Here is a 20,462-nt window from a genome sequence, read left to right as displayed (position 1 = left end):
CATACCTCTACCTTTCAACCCTTTTTCTTCTTTCTCTTTCCTTTTCTCCACCTTACGATTAAAGCTCATTATCAGAATTTATTTGACCTATGTACACTCTACTTGTAAACAATATGTATAGTAGGTATAAATCATTTAAATACCTACAAAAGTAACTAAGGAAATGATATATATCTTAAATTTAGGTTTACGTGAACCCAATGTTTAATATTTGAAATTTCATGATATTTACCTATATAAACGCTACTGTAAAACAATGAGCTTACTTTATAGATCCTTGTAAACTTACTTTATGTATCTTTATAACATTGTATACTCAATAAACTTCTTTTGACAAGGAAAAAATCTTTCTTCATCTGTCGGGGGGGGGGGGTAGAGAGGCTGCAGTTACAGTGTGTGAGAGCTGATTGGAGGAAGGGGACACACACACTCCCATCACACAGAAGAACTGTGTTGTGAATACACAAGCTAAGCTCAGTTCTGTTCTGAGCCTCCCCAAGTAGAAAAGAAGCACCAGCGAGAAACAACAGGGCTTTGGAGAGAGAATTAAATACTACAGATATACAGTATGTGCTTTACTCAGGATTCCATGACAGAGGTTTGCAGACGCTTTAAGATACACAGTACTTTGGAAACCTAAATGCCAAACATTAAGTGTTCACGTGTACATTAAATAGGGATGTACAACGCAGTCTTAGGAGGGTAATAAGGATTCTCTCACATAACTTAAGGGGCAAGAACTAAAACGCAAAGAAAAACAAAACATACTCGTTTCCATGTTGCAAGAAGCTGTTTATCAGACATCTGTTCTGGGTAGTCAGCAATTGAAAACACACAGCCAGCCAAAAAGTAGTCTTCAGGAACTAAGATCAGACAAGAGAAAGAGACAATATATTTGCAATGTTAAAAAAAAATCCCAGTTTACCACTTATTTGTAAAACCCATAATCTTGGAATCAAACTAATCAAATGAATCTTTTAAGCAGTGCTCGCTCTTTTTTTATAAAGGTACAGTGTTACTCACAAATTGGAGTACCTACCTTACAGCATAAAACACAGGGTAATCAACTATCAAATAAGGACACGATAATACATTTAAAATAAATAAAATAAATGTAGCCACAATAGACCACACTTTGCAATGGATTGCTTTTAATCTATCAGACTCGCGGCCATGGAGCTCTGTTGGATATTGCAGCAGATACACCCCGAGAGTGATGCCCTCCTGCCTTAAACGACAAAACCACAAGGCTTTCTGTGATTGGCGGTGGTGTCGAGTGAAAGAACCAGTTTTCAGTATGTAGTGAGGCAGCTGCTTGACAGAGGACCCAGAAAAACCACAGCGCTCACTGTAGTAAAGCAACCTACTATAAAAAGATTACCGTATATACTCGAGTATAAGTCGACCCGAATATAAGCCGAGGCACCTAATTTTACCACAAAAAACTGGGAAAACTTATTGACTCGAGTATAAGCCTAGGGTGAGAAATGCGCAGCTACTGTAGGTGGAAAAGAAGGTCAACAATGCCCATTTGCAGCCTCACTGTGCCCATTTGCATAACCAAAAAATGTGCTGAAAAACTTGGCTTATACTCGAGTATATACGGTATTCACTTTAACAGCAGATTCTCAGGTTATGAGATATGCATACTTACATTAGTCTAAGTCAGACCAATGTTAAAGAGTAATTCCACTTTTGTTGGGAATTTTATTTATTTTTTATTTGGGGGATCAATGTACATTGCAGGGGTTTTAAACTTTGTGGCCGATGTCTACCTGTTTCTGCTCTAAAAAGTTGTCTGTTCCACTTTGTATTTTTGATACTGAATAGGAGTAACCAATACATTTAAAATCAGCTGGTGCACATTCTATGTTCTAGTGGAAAAGTTGCAGTGTCTGCATCCCTTTAGAAGTAATTACGCTTGGGGAGTATGTCACCAAACAAAACATATTTTCATTGTACGGGATGCCTAAACCCTGACTCGTATTTTAGAGCAAAGTTCTTTACACAAACTGAAAATAACATTTCTGGGGCTGTTCTGTACACCAACTGTGTACAGAACAGCTTCAGGTTGCCATGCTGCATTGAATTTTAAAGAAAATAAAAGTGCTGCAGTTTGAAAAGGGAAGGTCATTTTTATTAGCATTAAATTGCAATACAGCTTGCATAGCAGTTGTATAAGCAATATGAAAGTGAAACTAAAGGCAAAATTATTTTTTTCCTCATTTTGGATAGAGTAAGGGAGGGTTATAACCCCTGTGAGGTTGTTTTTTTTTTGCCATCTGTGTCCCATTGGGGAGATTTCCCTTCACTTTCTGTCCCATAGCCACAAGACAAAGCAGGGGAATCCCAGGGTGTCACCTGAGCTAATGTCCCCATTGGAAGATCTCCCCCCTCCATTACTGTTCTGGTGTCATCCCCAAATTTGGGATTTTCTTTTTCTTTCAATGAAAACGGTAAACAGGACAAAATAGAGAAGGTGAAGCTCCCTAATGGTAGCACAGTCAGCTATAAAACCTGACAGGTGTTCTAAAAAAAAAAAAAAAAAAAAAAAAAAAAAAAAAAAGAAAAAAGCACAACACATGTACTTTACAGAGACCATGATCGAACCTAATCATATGAAATTCTAACAATATTGACAAATTGGCTTTAAAGCGGAGTTCCACCCAAAAGTGGAGAGAGTGGGTACCTTCTTTTTAGGAGGGACTTCCTGTCTAATTTCTTTCTTCCGCTTCTTGGATGCCTAGGTGACTCCACCTCTCCCCCTAGGCGGCCCCTCCCTCCCTGCAATCTTCTGGGACACGTCACATATCCTAGAAGATTGCCTAGCCAATAGCAGAGCGCAGTGCACGCCCAGCCGTGAAGCCATAAGCTGTCACGTCCGGGTGCCCACAGTTGCTATGACAGTGCCACGGAGAGGAGGGGGAGAAGAGCGAGGCTCTGGGTGGCCGCAGTGCTGGACAGGCGAGTGTCTGTTTATTAAAAGTCAGCAACTACACTTTTTGGGGCTGCTGACTTTTAATAAACTAAAAAACATGTGGAACTCTGCTTTATAAGAAGACAGTGATGTGTAAAGTGCTTTAAACGCAGTAAACAATTAGCAATCCTCTTGGATGTGGGGACACTTTTACAGGTTAGAAAATTGAAATCTGACTGGCTAAGCTTTGATTGTCATTGCTATTTGTAAATCTTCACCTCATGAATGTGCTGTTCATCAAGCACAAATCCTCTTTTGCAAAAATGTTCAAAATTGTCAAAATAAAGAAAAACATTTATTCAGTAAAATAAACCAAAAATGTTGCCATGAATATACATGTTCAACTTACTTTCCAGAGATGGGTCGTGGCCGTGCAACTGCTGAGTCTGGGGCGGTTGTTGACTAGTAGCTTGAGGCTGCACCTGCTGACCTAGTTGTTGCTGGGTTTGATTTTGCATTTGCCGTTGTTGTAACCGTTGCATTTGCTGCTGCTGGATCTGCTGCTGAATCTGCTGGAGATTGTGTTTCTGTTGCTGAACTGCTTGGTTCTGCAGTGGAGGCTGCTGAAGAGCTGCCTGTTGCATTGAAGGCTGCTGCAATGTTGCCTGCTGGGCTTGCTGCGGTTGGAGTGCTGTCTGCTGTATTTGTGATGTTTGCGACTGCTGCATTTGCTGCTGCTGTAAGCTTGCTTGCTGTATCTGTTGCTGCTGCTGCAGGGTTTGTTGTTGAATTTGTTGCTGCAGTAGTGTCTGTTGCTGCATTTGCTGCTGTTTCATTTGCTGCTGCTGAAGCTGTAGAGTTTGTTGTTGCAGCTGCTGTTGTTGGGCAAGTGTCTGCTGTTGCAACATTTGTGAAGGTATCTGGTGTTGCTGATGGCCCTGTGTTTGAATTTGGTGTTGAAGCTGAATGTTATGTGACTGGAGCTGATGCTGCTGAAGAGTCTGTGGTTGCATCTGATGCTGCTGTTGAAGTGTTTGTGGTTGTGCATGATGTTGCTGTTGCGACAGTGTTTGTGCTTGTATTTGATGCTGTGACTGAGTCTGGATTTGCTGCTGCTGCAAAGTCTGGGCCTGCATCTGATGCTGCTGTGCCTGAAGTCCCTGTGGTTGTATCTGCTGCTGAAGTGTTTGCGACTGAATCTGTTGCTGTTGTAGAGCTTGGTTTTGAATTTGCTGCTGCTGTTGCAGTGTATGTGATGACATTTGCTGCTGTAAAGCATGGGGCTGAATCTGCTGCTGCTGCTGCTGTTGAAGAGCATGCTGCTGTAATTGTTGCTTTTGCTGAAGAGTCAGGTGCTGTATCTGCATATTCTGCTGCTGAATCTGCTGAATGCTCTGTTGAAGATTCTGCTGCAAGACCTGACCCTGCTGTTGTTGTTGCACACCTGGTGGGAGAGCCTGTTGAATGCTTGTTTGAAGGGTCTGTTGCTGAAGTGTTTGCTGCTGCATGTTCTGCTGAAGAGTCTGTTGCTGCTGTATAGCTGGCTGCAGTGACTGTTGCTGCTGCTGTAGTGCCTGTTGCTGTGAAGGAGTCTGCTGACGCTGAAGGATCTGCTGTATATTCTGCTGTTGCAAGGTTTGCTGTAGAGACTGCTGCTGTTGTTGCTGCTGCTGCTGAAGATGTTGCTGCTGCTGTAATTGTTGAAGCTGCTGCTGCAGAACATGCTGCTGCTGAAAGCGCTGCATGGTTTGCTGCTGTGGTCGATGGAGCTGTTGCTGAGAAAACTGCAGCTGAGTAAAGTGATGCTGTTGGTTCACTTGTGAAAACTGATGTTGTGGGAAAACTTGCTGAGTTACTTGTTGATGCTGCTGTTGCTGCTGCTGTTGTTGCTGCAATTGCATAAGCTGTTGAGGCTGAAGTTGCACCAGAGGATGATGTTGTTGTTGTTGCGGTTGTGTTTGATGGGATTGTTGTTGTAACAAATGTTGTTGCGCTTCTGGTGTTAAGGATTTTACTTGACTGAACAACATTGCGTTTGGATGACCTTGCTGCGGATGGTTACCTTGTTGCTCTAAACTTTTGGTAGAGGCCGACAGGGTTTGTAAAATCTATATGAGAATATACAAGATAAAAAAAGGCCTAAGACCAAAGCTGTGAAACTTTCCACTTTCCTTACAACAGCAGACAGACATGCTACAAACATCTTCCCCAAATTGAAAGGATATGTTCACCTTTGGGAAAAAGTTACACATTTCAAATTCCACTTGTTTTTAGGGTGGAACATGTAACATGTTTCCCGCCCGCTCCCCTCCCTGTGGCAGCGGGCCAGGGATCTTCTCCCCACACCCGCTGTCACTATTAAAAAAGAGTGCGGCCTTACAAGGCTCCACCCACATTGCCACGTCATTCATTCAAAGGGTTCTGTGAATAAATAAACTACAAGTACCAACAGCCTTTGAGGCTAAGGGAATGTAGTTCTCAATGAACTACCAGCTGTTGAGAGCTGTAGTAGTTCATTGATACCTTCTGTCATTGTGACTAATGTGGAGCTCCAGTCGAATGTGTTTATTAAAAATTTTAATAAACACACACTCACCTGTCCCAGGATCCAGCAATGTGGTCACCTGAACCGTCGCTTCTCTCCCGCTCCAGCATTTAATTGTGGGTACCTGGCTGACAGCTTGCAGCTTCCCAGCTGGGTGCGCATCGTGCCACGCCTGCTAAATGGTCTTGCAATCTTCTAGGACTGCAGAGGAAGGGAGAGAGAAGAACTTTCGCTCGGATCGCCTAGGCACAATTTTGATTCATTTTTTTAATATACAAACCAAACTCCCTATCCATCCACGTCTCCATGCTTTTTTTTTTTTGCTGAGAAATCACTTTGAACAACACTCCCTAGCATTTATAGCCACAGCCATCTTCAGTACGGGCAGATGATCTATGTAGCATTTACTTCATGGAATCCATTCACCCCTAGCTCAGGCATGCAGCAGGAGGGTGTGCTTAGCTAAGAAAACCCCACCTCCCCTTCTGAAGGCTGACGGGGATGTGTGTTATTTGTCTAGGCCAGAAACCAAGAAGTAACTGAACAAACGTGTAAATAAAAAAAAAAAAAAAAAAAAAAAAAGTTTAAAACAAGAAACTATAATATACTTTTTATTTACTAATGTTAGTAGCATTAGGATTAAAATAATGAAATAATGTGGATTGAGAAAGTGAAGTTCCACTTGAATTTTCAAGTAATCAGTTCGCCGTTCTGATTTGGCTATGCCAGACAGCACAGAAACAGGAAAGATGGACCCTGCAGGCTCTGCTTGTGCAGTTTGATCACTGCCGACAGCTCACTTTCCATACCCCATCTCTAAGCTGGTGTGGATCTACTGCTGTGTTCTCCGTTTATTAGGTGCCGACCCTACACTAGTTTCTATTTCGCTCTGAAAGAGAAACTAGTGCAGAAGGACCTGAAACAGGTCTATCTGCTTAGTTAAAGCAGAGATATATATAGATATATATCTATATATATATACACATATACACACACACACACACATATATATACATACACACACATACATACATATATATATAAAAATACAATATCACTTTCTTTCTCAAAATAATAAACATGTTATGGCTACCTGCTCTGTGCAAAGATATTGAACGGAGCAGCCTTGAACCTCCCCTTTTGGGGTCCCCCGCTAGCTCTGTCTGCTACTCCTCTTCTCTAAGTGCCCCCCTAACAAGTCGCTTACCAGGTAAGTATTTGGGGGGGAATTGTTCTAAGAAGTTATTTTACAAATACTCACGCCCTTAGAACCACTTTAAAGTGGCGCATGCCAATCCTGACAGTTTTGTGCACCATTCTAATGGTGCAGGAAGCTTAAAGTGGTTGTAAACCCTTATATATACCCAGTGAAGTGACTCGCCTCAGGTGATACAGAGATGAAACAAATCCTCCTACATAAGTACCTGTTTATCTGGGGCCCTCTTCTCTCTACATCTGTTAAAAATGCATTTATAAAGCTTGTCTGAGCTGTCAGAAAACAAGGAGTGCAAAAATACAAACTGCAGAGCTCAGCGAGGAGAGCGCTGAAGTTTTTGGGGGGGAAATAATAAATGAAATTAAGAACAAAAAAAAATATATAAAAATAAGCAACCCCCCCACCCCTCCCCAGCAACAGATCTGAGGCTGTCAATCAACTGTAGCTCCATCCTCCTCACCTTTTTTCTCTTGGTGTCAGGAAAACCTGTCAGGATGCTCTGGACTGAGACAAGTACATATTATAGAGGGATATGCTTTGTTCATATTTCATGTTTGAGGTTTACAACCATTTTAATTCCCTGGCAATTCCACAAAGTACGTTTAACATACACCGTCCATTCTACGCCATCCTTTGTTAGAAAGGCCACCCCCTTTAGGACATTTGAGAAGGAATAATTGCCATGACATACTCATACAACGTAAGGCAGTGAAAGAAAGAATATAAAAATTACAGTAAACCATAAAAGCCAGCATCTAGTTTAACCACTTCCATAGCAGGCCTATTCTGGCACTTTTCTCCTACATGTAAAAATCATCTTTTGCTAGAAAATTACTCAGAATCCCGAAACATTATATATGTTTTTTTAGCAGAGACGATAGGGATTAAAATGGTGGTCACTTTTTTAACTTTTTAAGTTACACGATATTTGAGCAACAATTTTTGAAATGCTTTTTTTTTTTTTTTTTTACAGGAATTAAACCAAAGTTACGCCGAGTAAATAGATACCAAACATGTTAAGCTTTAAAATTGTGCACACTCGTGGAATGGCGCCAAACAGGTGCTTGTTTTACAGGTTACCTGTTTAGAGTTACAGAGTAGGTCTTGGGCTAGAAATATTGCTCTCGCTCTAACGTTCTCGAAGATACCTCACATGTGGTTTAAACACTGTTTACATATGCAGGCCCAACGTACGTATGCATTCGCTTCTGTATGCGAGCACTTTCAATTTTTTCATTTATTGTTATTTTGACACATTCTCTTTATTTTTTTAAAAAACTTTTATTCCCATTACAAGGAATGTAAATATCCCTTGTAATAGGAGTAGGGCATGACAGGTTCTCTTTGCAGAGAGATCTCGCCTCTAGGCTGAGAACCTGAAATTAAAAAAAAGAACAAAAAAAAAAAAAAAACACGATCTCTGCGTCCCTGCAACAGCAGGCTTTACATCTGCCAAGGCCGGAAATTACATCATAACGTCGCGCCCGGCCTCCGAAGGTCATGGAGGCTGCTGTGGACCATCTGGTCCGCGGTATTCTCTATGGTAATCGGCCAATTCATTCTCTGGCTCGCCTCCCAAGTCCCGACGTCCCCACCCACCGCCTGTAAAAACAATTGAATAGCTGAACAGCCACTATGATTGTTTTTACACTATAGGGAAATGCCGGCAGAAAAAGAAGATCTCTGAATGATGACTGCACTGCCATCATTCAGATTTAACCACTTAGGCCCCTTTCACACGATAGGCCTGCTCAGATCCGCCTATCCATTTTTCAGGCATATCCAACTGGGCAACCACCCACTCCTATGGGCAAGCGGATTTCAGCAGAGATATGTCCGCTGACACCTGCCTGCCATCCGATCAAGACAGACGTATGGCGATACGTTCAGCCATGCTTCTGGCGGATCGAATGAGATCTTATGAAAAACGGACACGCTGTTCGTTTTCACCCAATCTCCCCATAGAAATCAGCGGCTCAGTGAGCAGAGATGGACCTGTCATCTGCCGGTTCAGTGGAGATCCGTGTGAAAGGAGCCTTAAACTCCAGGATGTCATATGTCCACCTAAGGAGAAGTGGTTAATAAAGAGATGTGTAAATGTCTGTGTACGTGCATCACTTAGGCGTGAGACTTTCGGGTTTACAGTGTAGTTCAGCAACATAAGCAAGACCAAAAGTGGACTTAAAATGTTGCTTTAAAAAAAAAAAAAAAAAAAACCATAGGTCATATCTGAACACCTGGAACTTTTTATTTAATTCATTTTTAATTAAACTTAATGAAAAAAAATTTGCAAAATGCAGCATGTATTTTTTTTAAATAAGCCTTTCCTGACTGACAAGGAAGTTGCTAATTGCCTGGCGGTTATACCTATCCAAATTGGTTCAATGCTTGAAAGTGTATTTCCGCTTTTGCAGCCATTTTTTTTTTATATTTAATGGAAACATCAGTATTGAAGTTCCACTTAAAGCTGACCATAGATGGTTCAGGTTTTTTTTTTTGTTCAACCAATTCCCCCATCCATATATTCGAGGGAATCCCCCGCTGTGTCATTGTATTATGACAGTATGCCGACTTCCCGCCATCAGAATACAGATCAGCGATGCAGTCTATAGCCGGCAGTGCTGATCAAGAAGAAATTTTCCATCGGGGTGGTTATACAGAAGTCAATAAGTAGATCAACTTCTGTACAACCACAGTGATCATACTCCATGAACATGGATTGAAATTTGGCCAGTGACCGTTGAACCAGCTGAATTTGGACCCATCTATGGGCAGCTTTTGTTCTTTCTTGTTTAGCTGGAAATGGGGAGCGTCATTTGCCATATTTAACCCAATCTGTACGCAGGCAGATCTCATCAAATCTAGTTTACAGCTGATAAGGAAACTGTCTCTCCAAATAAAGGGTTAAATATTTAGAAGCCAGCCTCATGCAATGTATGTTAATGAGAGTTGGACTCAGCCTGTCCCAGGTCTTTCCATTTGGACAGATCACACTAAACTTGCTGTCAGCCACCTTCTCCTAGGACATCTTAGGTGCACTGAATCACACCTAAGGAAAGGACACAAAGAGATGAAGAGTGGCGCTACCCCTCTAATGTGGGCTTGCGGTGAGTACTGACACCCCCTCGCGGTGTCTTTTCCTTAGGGGTGATTCAGTTTTTCCATATATAAATTTTAAAGTGGCAGCTTTGATTGGGTTACTATTCACCATACAGAGCGCAGTGGTGGTAGAACGGGATTTGGCGTTTTTTTTTCTTGTCCACTCAGAGTTTTATATCTTAGGTGCACTGAATAGAAATTTTACTGCCGAAACCGAAAATGCAGGATGCAAAACGTCAGTTTTTAAAAAATTATATTTTAATATAGAATTGTATTATATGCAACGTATTTATTAATATCTTCAATTTAAATTAATATGAATTTATTTGTGGCCATTATTGGCACATTTAGTGCAGGAAAAGCTCAAGAAAAATGCAGTCTTCAGTCTCTGACCATCTCTTGTATGTCTGCAATCTCTTACTTTAACTAACACATTGCTAATAGTATTAGTATAATTTCCATTCAGTGCGCCTGCAGACATGATACAAGAGATCAATGCAGCCCCGCCAGTGTCTGTCAGATGCCGCAGCCCCCCACCAGTGCCTGTCAGATGCCGCAGCCCCCCACCAGTGCCTGCCAGATGCCGCAGCCCCCCACCAGTGCCTGCCAGATGCCGCAGCCCCCCACCAGTGCCTGCCAGATGCCGCAGCCCCCCACCAGTGCCTGCCAGATGCCGCAGCCCCCCACCAGTGCCTGCCAGATGCCGCACCCCCCCACCTGTATGTTTTGTAAATGGGAACACGAACATATTGCAGGATTCTCTCAAATATGACTGCAAAAGTGGAAACACACTTTAACAATGGGGCAAAAAGTATGCAGATCGATCAAGTCTTAAAGTGGAGTTCCACCCAAAAGTGGAACTTCCGCTCATTTGTCTTCTCTTCCCCTCCGGTGCCACAAATGGCACCTTTCGGGGGGAGGGGGGGGGGGTGACAGGATACCTGTCTGACAGGTATCCCGTTCCCACTTCCAGGAGTCACGGGACCTCCGCGGCCCATGACATCACTACGGGGCTCCCTCCTCCTCCTCTCCCTGTCGCTGGGCCAGTAGGAGAGAGGAGCAGGGCCTTGCGCATGTGCAGTAGGGTTCCCGGCATGAAACCGTAAGGCTACACTGACGGGTACCCTTACCCCCAATGGCGGCGGCAGCACCCGACAGCTGATGGAAACATCTGCTGCAGTGCCGACATCGCTGGACTCCAGGACAGGTAAGTGTCCTATTGTTAAAAGCCAGCAGCTGCAGTATGTGTAGCTGCTGGCTTTTAATTTTTTTTGGGCGGAACGCTGTTTTAAGTCATTAAAGGATTGGTTCACCTTTACCAATAAACTGCTTATAGAAATAAAGGGCATTTCTAGATAGAAATAAACTCTGCAACTTTAACTAAAGTTAAATAATGCCCTTGCTAAAAGTGTAGGCCATTTACGTACCTCATGAAGCCTGACAAGAAAACTTACAGGATGGACCTTTTTTTGTTTAATCAGCCAGGCGGCTGACACAAAAAACATGAACAGATTCCCTCATTCACACATTTGAGGTGGATGAAGGAATCCTCCATGCAGCGCTACTGTATTTTGACAATGGAGACTCCACTGTCAGAATACACTGATCAGTGCTGCAGATTTTTGGCTGTAGCACTGATCGTATGAAAAATTTGTCGTATGCCTGTTTGAAAGAAGCAGATCGCCATATCAATGTTTCTCTAGTGGGTAGGCCATAAATTGATACAAATTTTGCCGGTCCTTGCTGAACCTCGACCCATCTATGTTTACCTTCAACATCACAGGGGCAAGTTCTCAAAACGGCAAGCTCAGAGCTGCTGCATCAGGGAGAGAAAGCACATGCGAAGGGCTTTGAATCAGAGAAAAAGCTCACTCCTGTGGTGAACAGTAACAGCTAGACTTCTCTTAGCAACATCCTTTACAACATTTTGGGAGTTTTCCAGTCACGCTTCATGGGGTACTTATATCAAGGGTATTCAATTTTGGTCATATAGCTGACAGCTTGTTTTTATCTACAGATGTCCCTTATCTGCAAAGGCAGTTTTTTGGTAAAGGTGAACTAACCCTTTAAATGCATAGCAATGAGAAGTCAGAAACTGGTTGCGCCTCTATGTTGCTCTGTCTCTGAAAACTCTGAAAGTTTACCTTTAAGCACTCCTCAAAACCAAGTTATCTTGTATGCAAACCTGCATAATACTATGCGGTTGAAAATGTAGTGTACTTTTTACACCTCATATAGCACATTTCTGCTAAAAACAAGTAGAAAAATGTAGAACTACACAACTAGTTAAAAAAAAACAAAAAAAACAAAAACAAAACATAACCTTAGACTAATACACTGTAGATATTCATTATGCTAATCACAAGTGTTCAGAATTAACATACAAAAACTTGTAATGAAAAAAAAAAATGAATACTTACATGAGCTACATTTGAGGGTCTATTGATTTGCTGTATCTCTGCACTGTTTGTAATGTTTCTAAGTGTTCTCACTGCCGGACTTCTGAAAGGCATCATGTCTGGTCTTTCAGAACCTGCAGTTCCAGTGATGGACGTGAGCAAATTACTCCGAGCTTCAGGTGGCAAAATGTTCCCTGGTACAGGTGGTACATTTGCACACAAATTAATCAGTCCTGAATCTTTTCCCTGGTGGAGCCTTCGCTTTGTAGACGACACCTGTGGAACTTCTGCTGGAGTCCAGTTCAGGTTTCTGTCCTGCTTTTCAGGGGAGGAATCATCGGAGTCATCAAACATCAGCTCCTCTTTAATTTTCACTGTGCCACTGCGTTTTGGTGAGCGTTCTTGGTTTGGTGTAGGAGATTGCTCCCGTGAGGACGCTGGACTAGATTTTGAAGAATATCTATCCTCATCTGCACTGGCATTTTGGGAGTCCTGATCTTCTACCTCTTCCTCCTCTTCGTCCTCCTCTTCTTCCTCCTCCTCCTCCTCTTCATAGATTATAAGACGTGGGTGATAAGGTGCTTCATCTTTCCTGTTCTTCTCAGATATTGAATCCAAAACCCAGTCCGGAGCAACTATTTTAATGTTCTCTCTCTGATAAGCATATTCATACTTGGTCTACAGATACAAATAAGAAAATAAGACTAAGGCCTACATAATCCACAGCTCAAAAAAAGATAAAAGTTTAAATAAATGTACGTCAGCCCCAATAAGATACAGTATTTTATTTTATAGCATGCACTAGTGTCAATACACCAGGAATCCATTTAGTTCCTATAAAAGCTCCTATAGCTCCCCTATTAGCTAAATCCCTTTAGCTGTATCTTAATCTTATGAATCTGAAAAAGCATAATGCAGGCCAGTGCTCTTCATGGTTCAGCCATCACTATCTAAGATCACTACAGCCTGTTCTTAAATAAGAGCCCACCTATAAAAGACTATAGAAAGCCTGCTGGATACTCTGAATTTGATAAATCTTAGATTAACCACTTAAGGACCAGAAGGATTTGCCCCTTAATGACCAGGCCATTTTTGCGATACAGCACTGCGTCGCTTTAACTGACAATATTTTTTTTTTTTGCTATAGTAAACATCCCAAAAAAAAAAAAAAAAAATGTAAAAAGACAAATATTTCTTCATCAGTTTAGGTCGATAAATATTCTACAAATTTTTGGTTTAAAAAACAAACCAACACAATAAGCTATATTGATTGGTTTGTGCAAAAGTTATAGCGTCTACAAAATAGGGAATAGATTTATGGCATTTTTAGTATTTTTTTACTAGTAATGGCGGCGATCAGCGATTTTTAGTGGGGCTGCGACATTGCGGCGGGCAGATCGGACACGTAATACTTTTTTGGGACCATTGACATTTATACAGCGATCAGAGCTAAAAATAGCCACTGATTACTGTATAAATGTCACTGGCAGGGAAGGGGTTAACACTAGGGGCGATCAAGGGGTTAAATGTGTTTCCTCATGTGTGTTCTAACTGTGGGGGGATGGCACTGCCTGGAGGAGACGGATCGTTGTTCCTAATCTTTAGGAGCAGCAGATCTGCCTCTCCTCCCCTGACAGAACGGAGATCTGTCTGTTTACATTGACAGATCTCCGTTCTGTCTGTCAGGAGCGATCGCGGATGGCCGGCGGGCATCGGCGTCACACGTGCGCCCCCCCTAGAGCTCTTAAAGTGGCCGATGTGCCATGACGGTGAATTCGCCCAGGTAAACCAACCTGCTGCAGTATAACTGCGGCGGCTGGTCCTTAAGTGGTTAACTTTATCTTAGTGGACTTCTTGACTTTAGCACAGTTGCAATGATTTCTGGATAACAGTAGAAGAAATATTCATTAAATTTATAGCCAAGTGGTGTGTGTTTCACAACAGTGCTTCTCAAACTTTTGTCTTGCGGCGCACCAAAAAATTTTTACGGCACACCTGAAAAAAGATTTAACAGTTAACAAAAGAACTTATTTATTTTTAATTTAATGTGAAGGCTGTGCCCTGCTTTGGAGAGCAAATCAGATTGAAGCGAGGCTTCAAAGTCGACAAACAAGCGGCGTGCATTTTCAGACTTAAGTATTTCTCCATCGCTAAACAATGAACAAACTTTATTTATAGGCATCAACGTTGGAATGGAACGGTCTCTATTATAATATAATTAGAGAAAATTGACAGACTGAAAAAGACAATATATATATATATATATATATATATATATATATATATATATATATATATATATATATATACACACACACACACACACACACACACACATACACATACACACACACACACACACGGCACAGTTTGAGAATCACTGTACAACATGTTAACTACCAATTACTTGAAGTTAAATTACACAAACCCCCATATTTCCATATTTTACACATTGAAGTAGTTTGCATGGCACTTACCCCTTTTGGTTCAGGAACAATTAAATGAGTGCACTTTTTATTGAGGCTTAGCTGACAGTCACCACCATAAAAAGTAATAAGAGCCCAAAGAGCATTTCTGTCGTCAGGTGATATCTAAACAAAGGAAGTAGAATGATGGAGATTGGTGCAAAACTTTTACATGAAGATGGCAAAAGACAATAAAAGCTTTCTTTTAGAGTGTTGCAGTTCATTCCGCTATTTGAAGAGACAACAAAAGCTGACAACTATTGCTAGACATAAAGTAAATGTAATACTAATGAAACATTATGGACTAGGTGGTAGAGGAGATAAAAACAAAATTACCAACATATTCTGCTTGGAACAAACCCCTGAAGAAAAACATAGGCCAACAGGTTTGATATAGATGCAGCTAGCTTTAAAAAGTAATAAAGCCTATATGAAGAACCTGGATACAGTGATTCTAGGCCATGCACTGCATACACCCCGCCCCCCCATTTCTTCCTTTATATGTTATGTTCACTACTCTACCTGTTATTCATCCTCCATACTACAAAACCAAAATGTATCTTCAATAATCATTTTTTTTTCAATCAAGCACATAATACACAGTATACTACTACCTTTCTTTCTATATTTTCCTAATAATATACACCTTCTATTAAATTATATTTAACCGCTTCAGCCCGGAAGGATTTAACCCCTTCCTGACCAGGCCATTTTTTGCGATACGGCACTGCGTCGCTTTAACTGACAATTGCGCAGACGTGCCACGCTGTACCCAAACAAAATGTATGTCCTTTTTTTACCCCACAAATAGAGCTTTCTTTTGGTGGTATTTGATCACCTCTGCAGTTATTTTTTGCGCTATCAACAAAAAAAAAGACCAACAATAAAAAAAAAAAAAAAAAAAAAAAGTATATATTTTGTACTTTGTTTTGTTTGTTTTTTGAATATTTTTTTTTATAGCAAAGTTCCTTCATCAGTTTAGGTCAATATGTATTCTACATATTTTTGGTAAAAATCGAAACAAGCATATATTGACTGGTTTTAGCAAAAGTTATAGCGTCTACAAAATAGGGGATAGATTTATAGCATTTTTATTGCTTTTTTTTTTTTTTAATACTTGTAACGGCGGGGATTTAAAAATTTTTAAATCGAGACTGCAACATCGCGACGGACACATCGAAAACTTTTTTGGGACCATTGACATTTATACAGCGATCAGAGCTAAAATAGCCACTGATTACTGTATAAACATCACTGGCAGGGAAGGGGTTAACACTAGGGGATGATCAAGGGGTTAACCGTGGGGGAATGTGGCTGACTTGGAGGAGAGAGATCGTTGTGCCTTAGAACCCGTATTCTGTCTCCTCTCCCCTGACAGAACCGGGATCTGTGTGTGTTTACACACACACACAGATCCCAGGTTTTTGCTCTGTCAAGAGCGATTGCAGGTGCCCGGCGGTCATTGCTCCCGCCATCGGCTGCGGGCGCACGCGCACCTGCTACAGCGTCTTAAAGAGCAGACATACAGCTATGATGGCTCGTTCAGCTGTGCCAACCTGCTGCTATATAACTGCGGCGGCTGGTCAGGAAGGGGTTAAAATGATTACATTTTAACTGAAACCGCCATTTTCATTTGCTCCTTAAAGTAGAACTATGAGAAGTGTCTAAAAAGTTTGGTGAATGGTCTGATCTCAAACACCAACATGGGCCAGGTGCGCATGCATGCACATGGCTATTCAGAAACACGTTGAGAAGTGCCACCTAGTGTGGCGTACATGTGACCATCAGGGTAAACCCACTGCGGGCAGTCGAATGTAGTCAATGTGAGAGGTAGGGCCACAGTGCAATTCAGCAACGAGTGCACATCAATTTCTGCTACAAAATTGAGGAAAGTAGCAACCGAGATACATTAAATTTTGGTGCAAGGGACGGAAGCCGTGAGCAGAAAAGGTGTTTATGACTAGTTCAAACATTTACACAACAGGAAGGAAACGACTGAGGATGTGCCCCGTTCGAGTCAGTCGTCAACAAGCAGAACCCCAAACATGATTGAGCGAGTGCGACAAATACTGGCATGAGTTTGGCAACTGACTCTACGATTGATGGCAGAGGAATTGGGCATTAGCAAGTAAACGATGTGCACCATCGTCAGTGAAGATTTGGGCAAGAGCAAGATCTGTCTGTAAACTTACAGACGAATAGAAAGCAAAATGGATGGAAACCTCTGGAGTTTTCATTGTCATGTGTGACCAGAATCCATCCTTTCTGCAAACCATCTTCAAGGGGGATGAGACTTGGTGCTACCAGTTCGATACAGTTCCAAGCAGCAATAGGTGGAACGGGTTCAAGGTCTTTCATACTTTTTTCTGTTTCCCCACCTGAAGAGTGTCATGAAAGGCACACATTTTGCGAACATGGCGGCAATCCAAGAATGTGCGACAATGGTTCTGTGATCGATTCCTAAAGAGCCCTTTGCTGACAGTTTCCAGAAGCTTTATGAACATTGCCAAAAGTGTGTTGTGCAGGATGGCAATTTTTAAAAAGGTAAATAAAGGCATCAGTTTTGTTTGTTTTCTGATATCAGTCACCAAACTTTTTAGACACAATTCGTATAGTCAAAATTTTTTGGATAAAGTAAGGGAGGGTTATAACCCGTCAGATTTTTTTTTTTCCCCCCACTATGTGTCCCATTGTGAAGATTTCCCTTCACTCCATGTCCCATAGCCAAACAGGGAGTGAGAGAAAATCCCTGCAACTGAAAAGGGAATTGTGAACCCCGATGTCACCAGAACTAGTGTCCCCATTGGAAGATTTCCCCTTTATTACTGGTGACAACCAAAAATGTGGGATTTTCTTTTACTTTCACTTCAATGAGAATGGCAATCAGGACAAATAGAGAGGGTGAATCTCCCTAAAGGGGGTACAGACAGCAATAAAACCTGACAAGCGTTCTAATCCTTCTCCACTCTATTCAACACAAAAAAAAAAAAAAAGTTTTGTTTTTAGTTATATTTTAAGCTAAAGTGCATTCATAAGCATTTCAGACAAGTTGTACGAGTGTTCTTCAAGCACCTCGTTTGATGTGTGTGTGTGATATATGTATATATTTATTTATTTTTTTTACAATGCTAAAATGTGAAAATCACTTTTGGACACTTTGCAACAGCACCTCTAACTTCTTAGGCACATTTACAGTGCGTTTCAATGGAAGTGAACGGAGGTGGCTGCATATATCTGCAGGTAGCTTTATTTTTGCCTTACTGCAAATCAAGGCAATGCCAATGCTGCTGTGTGTACACCTCCTTCTGGTTCCTGTTTTAATAACTAAGTGGCTTTGATTGGCAATCCAGAAGCAGTAAAAAAAGCCACCCAACTGCCTACTTAACGGTTGTGTGAACAACAGGTGAATAAAAAGTGTGCCCTTGGCTGGATTAACTCCCAGATTCTACATTTATTTGTACGCCTTCAGGTAAATGCATCATCTAAAGTCATTTGTTTTGAAACATACTTGTGAAAGGCAAGCAGTCACGCCAAAAAATATTTGATCAGACTCTGGAGAAAATCCATTTTCTCTGAGAATTTCTTGTTAAGGAAAGCTTTAAATAGGGTATAAATATTTTATTATTTCAACAAGAGACATGCAAAACTTTACAAAACCTTATGCATAAGTAAGCCGTATACAGAATACTGTCTTGATACCAAAATGTATGGTACTACCACATTTGGGAAAAGCAAAAGCACACTTCTAGGCATTTTTGTTTGTTTTTCACCCCCACCTGGAAAGGGAAAAGTAATCAGGCTGCCACCAGAAACCAGTCAGCCCACACTTCACCATAACAATCTAAAAAAAAACTGAACCTTGCACTAGCATTCAATTTCCTGCGAGCCACAGGTTGTGGGCAATACTTGACAAGCTGCATTAACATGCAGCTCTCATCTGGCAACGTCCACCAATGACATCGATATTCCCTTGTGGTGCTAAAGATTACAAGTACGTCTGACAGCCAAACGCTGATGGATTGCTTAGATGTAGACCTTACAGTGTCCAAAAAAGGAGTGGTTTGCATTAAAATGCAGAGCAAACATGTGTACAGAGTGAGAGGAATCGGAAGTAAAAAAACAATATTTCTTAACATGGCATTGCACAAGGTATGTTCTTCGAGTACAAAGGACTCTAGTTCAGCCTGTAAAGAATACTAAAAAAAATAAATAGGTTATTTATGGTACAGTATTAAGGTTTGAACACGCACTACAGATTTAGTCATAACATCTTTAAAAGGGGTTGTAAAGGTTTGTGTTTTTTTCACCTTAATGCATCCTACGCATTAAGGTGAAAAAACACCTCGCAGTGACCGGCCCCCCAGCCCCCCCGCTTTACTTACCTGAACCCTCGAACTTGTCCCACAGGGACACGCTCTCTCTTTGCCCAGGGTTCTCAGCTCTTGACTGGATAGATTGATAGCAGTGCAGCCATTGGCTCCTGCTGCTGTCAATCAAATCCAATGATGTGGCTGCCGGGGGGCAGGGCAGAGTCCTGCATTCGGCGTCTATGGACAAAATTGATTTTTGTTTTAAGCATGGGTGCAAAAACAGATTTGGCAGCAAAAGGATTAATCCTGCACAGATCAGACAGTGCGCTGCTCTCCCGTAATGGACAAGCTGCAAAGCCTATTGACAAAGAAGACCTTTCTATATAGCAGTATGAAAAGGTGTCCACAGAAAGCAGAGAGCCCACAGTCCTTGTAAGGAGATCAGTGTGATCAGATCACTCTGTCTTCCGTGACACACAGCCCTTGCCTCACTGGACTAGTAGAGATCCAATCAGCCCTGCAGGCATGTATCTACAGAGGCAGTGTGTGAGAGGGCCAACTACACAGCCAAGCCCCCGCCATCCTAATAGAACATCCCCCTTCAGGCTGCAGATAACAGCCATTGATGGCCTAACCATCTGCTCGGACAGCCTCCTATCTACAAATGCCGGTGTTCTGACATATAGTGTCCTCCTATCAGATAGTGTCCGCCCCGTACTGCGCAGGCGCAGCGCCTGCGCAGTACGGAGCAGCAGGAGATGCCGAAAATGTCCGAAGTTGATCAGCTGACCATCAGCTGTACACGGCGCTCGGGCACCTGTTAGCGATGGCTGTGTAAGAGGGCCCCTCGCGGGCTCGCTTCGCTCGCCGCGCTTCGGGCACGGCCTCGCTGCGCTCGGCAACTATTTATTCTAACTCTATGTCCACTTGGATAGTAGGGAATGATCCTGGACATAGGGTAAGAATAAATGCGCAGGCGCCGTGTACAGCTGACGATCAGCTGTTGAACTTCAGAGACTTTCGGCGTCTCGTTTGTCCTCCGTACTGCGCCTGCGCAGTATAGGACGGACACTTCTGGATAGGGGACTGTATTCGACAAGACACCGGGCTCCATCCAGAGGAAGCAGGCGGAGCTCTGTGGAAACCGGAAATGCCGAGGGTAAAAGTCCCTGCCTCACATTTTAGTTTGTTAACGAAAACGGAATTGATTTCCGTCAGTGGACGAAAATGTGGTGTACTTTTCGTTTAGTTTTAGTCACTGCAAAGATGCCACTGACAAAAACATTTTGTCAACGAACACTGACTGGGACTAATGTAATGATTGTTCAGAATCAATACAGACAACATGACTAAGGCCCAAAATAGCCACTGTATGCTATAACAGTTTCTCAACATCAGTTCTGCAAGGTCTTTTGGCAAAGACTATCACCAGACTAATACAGTATTCACCTTATTAAGCACATTTTTCATTTGTTTTATTAAATGTTACTAAACCCACAACAGTAAAATCA

At 41.9% G+C, this 20,462-nt stretch overlaps 1 protein-coding gene across 1 annotated transcript in view; it reads right to left on the bottom strand.

Moving 5' to 3' along the window:
- PAXIP1 (PAX interacting protein 1) overlaps positions 1-20,462 on the bottom strand; it is an 84,362-nt gene that overhangs the window by 34,919 nt on the left and 28,981 nt on the right. The window contains exons 4-8 of the mRNA XM_073629962.1: positions 18,150-18,213; positions 14,654-14,767; positions 12,198-12,854; positions 3,327-5,025; positions 769-863 (exon numbers count right to left, since the gene is read on the bottom strand). Of these exons, the coding sequence (XP_073486063.1) occupies positions 769-863; positions 3,327-5,025; positions 12,198-12,854; positions 14,654-14,767; positions 18,150-18,213 (2,629 nt within the window). The remainder of the gene's footprint in view (positions 1-768; positions 864-3,326; positions 5,026-12,197; positions 12,855-14,653; positions 14,768-18,149; positions 18,214-20,462) is intronic.

Source organism: Aquarana catesbeiana, linkage group LG05 (genome assembly GCF_042186555.1).
Source record: "Aquarana catesbeiana isolate 2022-GZ linkage group LG05, ASM4218655v1, whole genome shotgun sequence".
In the NCBI taxonomy this organism is placed as follows: domain Eukaryota; kingdom Metazoa; phylum Chordata; class Amphibia; order Anura; family Ranidae; genus Aquarana; species Aquarana catesbeiana.
Note: the sequence above shows the minus strand (reverse complement) of the source record. Positions and strands in the feature narration are given on the sequence as shown.